Consider the following 6,191-nt stretch of genomic DNA (forward strand, 5'->3'; position numbering starts at 1 on the left):
ATTCATTGTTTGGTCACATCAAAGTATGAAGCAAAGTTTCTTCAAAAAGGTGCCAGAATCTGACATAGAAGCTTGTACAGTATTCTTCATCGCTGGACTTAGACAATATCAGCATGCCAAACTGGTGGATGACTTGATCATTCTAACCATCCTGCCAACAAAGCAACTATATTATAAGCCAAAGTGTGTGGTAGGTGGACAGTGGGCACACACACTCGTGTGCACACAAACACAGGGGCGCCCTACTTGACCTCGAGTCTGAACTAAACACTGTCAGTGAAACAGCTAACATCGAGCCCATTGTCAAACACACTGTCATTAGTCTCAGACCACAGGAGGCTGCTGATAATAAATGGCTGGAACGGCGCAAACGGAATGGCATCAAACACTTGGAAACCACGTGTTGGGTGTAATTGTTACCATTCCACAAATTCCACTCCAGTTATAAGCACTAGCCCGTTTGCCCCGATTAAGGTGCCACCAACCTCCTGTGTCTCAGACAGACAGGAGTGGCTCAGCCAACACGTCCCATACAATGTCAGCCTCTTTCATCCACAAACACATTAACCATAATGAGACCTCATCCCACACCCAAGTCTCTTATTAAAGCCTGCAGTTATGTTTTAATATGCATTGGGTGTCTGTAATACAGTGTGTGTGTGTGTGTGTGTGTGTGGTGTGTGTGTGTGTGTGTGTGTGTGTGGGGGGCGAGGAGCCACTTACTGATTCCAGAGCTGTGGATGGCCTTGATCATCTTCTTCATCCTCTGCAAGGTGCTCTGGTCCATCTCCATTGACTGCAACACAGAGAGAGAAGAAGAGAGTTAATGAAACATACACAGAGTGTGAAAAACATTAAGAACACCTGCTCTTTCTATGACAGACTGACCAGGTGAAAGATATGATCCCTTATTAACATCACTTGCTAAATCCACTTCAATCAGCGTAGATGAAGGGGAGGAGACAGGTTAAAGAAGGATTTTTATGCCTTGAGACAATTGAGACATGGATTGTGTATGTATTGCCATTCAGAGGGTGAATGGGCAAGACAACATTTTTAAGTGCCTTTGAACGCTGTATGGTAGTAGGTGCCAGGTGCACCGGTTTGTATCAAGAACTGCAACGCTCCTGGGTTTTTCACACTCAACAGTCCTGTGTGTATCAAGAATAGTCCACAACCCAAAGGACATCCAGCCAACTTGACACAACTGTGGGAAGCATTGGAGTCAACATGGGCCAGCATCCCTTTGGAACGCTTTCTACACCTTCCATAACCAGATGAATTGAGGCTGTTCTGAGGGCAAAAGGGGGTGCAAGTCAATGTTTTGCACAGTGTATAGTGTCATATTGACTCCAGTCCATTAGCAGCAGAAGGTTTAAGGAAGACAAAGGCCGATCCTTCCCTATGGGGTAAATCCTAACTTGTGATCTGCCTATGCATGCAAATCTGGCTTTGACATAGTTACATGCGCAGACAGATGCATTGCCGTCAATGGGAGATCGGAGCAAAAATATGTCAACGTTACACCACAGACTTTAAGTTATAATTTCACCTAGTAGAACTGACAAAGAGCAACAGTGAAAGAAATGTAACCTGTCGGGAACGTCTATAGGGAAACCGCAATTCTTTGACTGTCTAGCAGCGGTCATGGTGACCCAGAAGTTCCCACGCCGTGACTAACTTTGCGTTAACAGGTGAATCAGTGGTTAATCCATCTAGCACCACCACGCTTGTCATCATTGGGCTGATGATGTCTCTCATGCACCAGCCACCGACCTCACCTGCCGTTTTTCAGGTTCACCGCCCTAACGTGCGTCAACATGTAACTTCACTCTACTCTGTTTGCTTAAGAACAGGGGTATTCAAATCTTTCCCTACAAGGTCTGGAGTACTGCTTACCTGTACTGCTTACCTGTTCTACCTGATCATTCATTACACCCACCTGGTGGCCCAGGTCTAAATCAGTCCCTGAGGGGAAGAGTTGGGGGAGGAAAGCAGTTGAACTGGCTTCAAGTTACAGACTTGAATTTTAAGGAACCTAGCTAGCTACATGACACTCCTTTGGCACCAAAATAGTTTATATATACAGCTAAAGTTACAGTTACTGGACCAGTCGTGGTGATTCTGTTTATATAGCCTAACAGCCCTTCTCATTACGGTAGACTTCCCATGTCTTATTTGTCTAATGAAAAAGTGCATGGGACTTTAAACATGTATGGAAATGTATGGAGACTTAGAAAATGGAGTAACTCCTCCCTTACTTTCCACTATTTCACACTCAACCTCTGAGTAAGTGAGCGGGGCCAAGTTGGAGTCAGGGCAAGACTGTGGTCAAAGTGAAAAAGTAAGGTCAAACTATTACACTTCAATGTCAAATCTGTTGACTTAAGTCTAAAAGGGTTAAGGTGATGGCTCCATTCCAATATGAGGCAATGTCACCATCTAACAAAGGAATAACCTTATTCAAACCTCTCCTTGTACACAATGTCCAAGTACAGGTCAGACCACCATGGTGCAGTTCCAGCACACCCTGTTTAGGCTCAATCAAAGGCTTGTTACGCTGCCTAACCCCTAGTGCAGTGTTTCTCAACCCTGGTCCCAGAGTACCCCCAACAGTACACATTTCCATTGTAGCCCTGGACAAGCACACCTGATTCAACGTGTCAATTCATTGTCAAGCCCTCAATGTGTTGAATGAGGTGTGTTTGTCCAGTGCTACATCGTATACTGTTGGGGTTACTCAAGGACCAGGGTTGGGAAACACTGCCCTAGTGTGCGTATAGCATAAAACCTGAGATCCTGAGGACCAGACCCTGTCATTCACCCCTGCTGTGGCCTGTCTGCAGCATTGAATACACACACACACACACTTCCCTACACTCTTGAGAAGAGCAAACCGGTTACACCCATAAATAAAACGGTTACCATTGACACGGACTGGGTGTATGCTCAACAAACAATGCCATCTTTCGTCTATTCGTATTGTATGTTTCGCAAACCTTGGACACGTCACTATCATTATAGCAGTTCCCGGCTTTGGTGTGTTTGCGCTAAGTGCCTTTATGAGTGTGTGACTGTGTGCATCCGTACTACATGTCTGTATGTGTGTGTTTGTGTGTCAGCCTAGCAACATTTTAGAGAGGCCCCAATCTTGGCGGTGTAGAGACGTTTAAAAAAAAAATGTAAAAGGTGCAAAATGCAGAACTTGCTCCATTTCTTGGTTGCTAAAATTCTAGAAGTTTGCCTAATTTCAGTTTGTGTGACAAAACAATCAAGTATCGTATAGAGAATCATTGTACCATCTAAACCGCTGTGAAATATATTTTCCATAACCAATAATATTGTATTTTCAGCTGTTTGAAGCTGGCATACAAAAACCAAAAGTAAAAGAAGCAAAAATAAACTTAACGGGAAACATAGAAATTGCGCACATAGACTTGCTTTCAATGAGTGACAGATCTATAACTCACAATTCTGTTGGAATTTGGTCAGGTTGTCGTTGAAGTTTTTACTCTAATTTCCTGAGCTTCTACATATTCTGGCATGAAGCTGTGAGTATGTTGCAGTTTTAAGGTTTGCTGCAATTCTATGCATTTTGCCATGGCTAATGCTGTGTTCTTTTGCTAGAACAATAACAACAATGAATACTTCTAAATTAATAGACTTTGGAACGTTCAATTCTCCATGAATGTCTAGCTTTTATTTTGGTGCTTGTTAGTTAAATATATCTTTTTTTTTATATTATTATTATTATTATTATAATAATAATATTTTCTACATACTTTATATCTGTTTTAGCTGTTTGTTTACATTGAAAACATTTTTCCATCCCTAAAGTTTGTGCATATATTATGACGACATTGTTATGTTTTGAACTTCGGTAAGTTTATTTATGGTTTTTTTCTCTCGACTGCGCTCGCACAAAAATGTTTTTATTGAGGCAAGCCGAAGTCTACGCCCCTTCGTCGGTGATTGGTCAACAGTAGGGACCTTCAGTAAATTCTTTGTCGTTCAACGAGACCACTCGTTTTCATGCCGTTTTTCCATTTAGAAACACTTCACCAAACATCTTAGTTAGATGTCAAATTGCGCGACATAGATGTCCTCTGCAAAAACGTCGAAATTAATGACAGATTTCTAGAGTTATTTTAGATTAATTAAGACTCTTTTTAGGAAGTGGCTATGGCGACTCAAAATGGACAAACAGTACTGAACGTTCTTTCTCGTTTTTCAAGCGAGGGAGTATGCCAGCACACTCGTTCGGTTCGCCTAGTGGACTTCGGCTAGCTTCCAGGCGAACTGAAGTATGCTGACCCCTTAACGGTTCGGTACATATTTCGGTTTTGGAGTCACGGGTTGGTTTCGGTACAGCAGGAAAATGCCATTCACAATGTTCTTTGCATTGTCTGTTGTAACCGGATTGTTATGTTGGGCTCTCAAGTTTCCATTCTGATGCTGCGTTTATAACCATGTGGGAGGTGGGAATTTACCCGTTGGACGCGTTCATGTGATTTAGAAACACCGATTGGCTAATGGCCAACAAGCTGTGTCAACCATAAACTAAAAGTACATCTATCATGCTTTTAAACAAATTATAGAGTTCAAAAACCACAATATAGATTTGTATAAATAATGCATTTAACTGCCGAAAATTATGTTTAGAGTTCATTTCCTTAGTAGGTGATGTCAGAGGTCACCAAGTGGCTGCTCAGGATGATAGACGAGTTTCCCGCTAGTACGACGACATGACCTCCTTCCAGGGCCAGATGCAAACTTGTGACAAAGGGGGAGTCCCACTCCGGGGTAATGTGATGGGCTGTCACTGCATGGTGGTGGAAAATTGTGTTTCATAAAGTACGCAGGCATATTTTCCCGCCATTAAATAAAGTTCATGTGGAAATCGAAGCCTATGCAGCCTGAATGGAGAACGTTTTCGATACGAACCGTTCAACGAGACATACGAATGCATTGCCAGCTGCATATAATTCATTTGGACGGTAAATTGACACGACTCAATTTCGCCATCTGCTGGCCTTGGGCTAAGGCTATACCCATTGTAAAACAAAGCTCAACATGCTGCTGTTGAATTGCTTTATGTTATTTAACCTTTAACTACGCAAGTCAAGTCAGTTAAGAACAAATTCTTATTTACAATGATGGCCTACACCGGCCAAACCCCGGACGACGCTGGGCCAATTGTGCGCCGCCCTATGGGACTCCCAATCACGGCCGGTTGCGATACAGCCTGGATTCAAACCAGGGTGTCTGTGGTGACGCCTCTAGCACTAAATTGCAGTGCCTTAGACCACTGCGCCACTCGGGAGCTTAGTTCAGTGTTCCCAAACTTGGTCATGCCCCCCGATTCAAGTAATCAAAGTTATATTGAGTTGGTTATTTGAATCAGCAGTGTTGCGTTACGGTAAAATATATTTATACATAGTCTACTTTTATAAATGACTAAGTGAACTTGGCAAAACTGTTTCGCTTGGCTAGTTTACTCACTGGAGGTTCGCCTACCTATCGGTTCACCTCCCCCCACTAACTGTCAACAAGTTACCTGTGGACAGGTAAACAATAGTGCGCACTGAACGCCCAGCTCACCTCTTCGACTGCCGAAACAGTGTTCCGACATTCACTCATTTTGGACTGAAAAATCGAGGTAGCCGGTGATGCCAAGTCCTCGTTTGTCAGGGCAACAAAGTCCGAAATGCTGATATGCTCCGGCATGTTGCTCTCCAAATAAAAAGGTCCTGAAGACATTTAAAAGGTCGTTAAAGTCTCAAACACGCATGTTTCCGCAGGAAATGCACTGGTTCTCCTTTGTGGAAAAGGCAACCACAAAAGGTAAAATTCCCCGCGACTGCATTCCCACGTCCACAACTATATGAGTGAAAGTTGACGGTTGTCCGATTTTTCTCACACTGCGGTGCAATTCGAGTGAGGTCCACTGCTGACTACAATATGATAGCAGCACTAAAGATGACGTCACTTTCATATGGTATTAAGAAAACCTTCAAAATAAAAAGCACGCATTTCAAAACATTGCAAAGTGGATCACTGTTTCAAAAGATATTACATTTTTATCAATGTCGATTTTGTTGTGAATGCAAAAAATGTAGATGAAAAAAAAATCCTATGTTGAGACTGGTATCGACAATATTGGGTTTATAGCGAAAAAACGATTATTTGTG

General features: G+C 42.7%; 1 protein-coding gene across 2 annotated transcripts in view; it reads right to left on the minus strand.

The window, feature by feature from the left end:
- asap3 (ArfGAP with SH3 domain, ankyrin repeat and PH domain 3) overlaps window positions 1-5,965 on the minus strand; it is a 54,840-nt gene extending 48,875 nt beyond the window's left edge. Inside the window, exons 1-2 of one of the 2 annotated variants that reach the window (XM_045723356.2) lie at window positions 5,602-5,965; window positions 724-796 (exon numbers count right to left, since the gene is read on the minus strand). In XM_045723356.2, the coding sequence (XP_045579312.1) occupies window positions 724-796; window positions 5,602-5,760 (232 nt within the window). In that variant the 5' untranslated portion in view covers window positions 5,761-5,965. The remainder of the gene's footprint in view (window positions 1-723; window positions 797-5,601) is intronic. The other variant, XM_045723355.2, reaches the window with a different exon arrangement.
- Window positions 5,966-6,191: the final 226 nt, after the last annotated feature.

This window comes from Salmo salar, chromosome 09 (assembly GCF_965601325.2).
Source record: "Salmo salar chromosome 09, fSalSal1, whole genome shotgun sequence".
Lineage (NCBI taxonomy): Eukaryota > Metazoa > Chordata > Actinopteri > Salmoniformes > Salmonidae > Salmo > Salmo salar.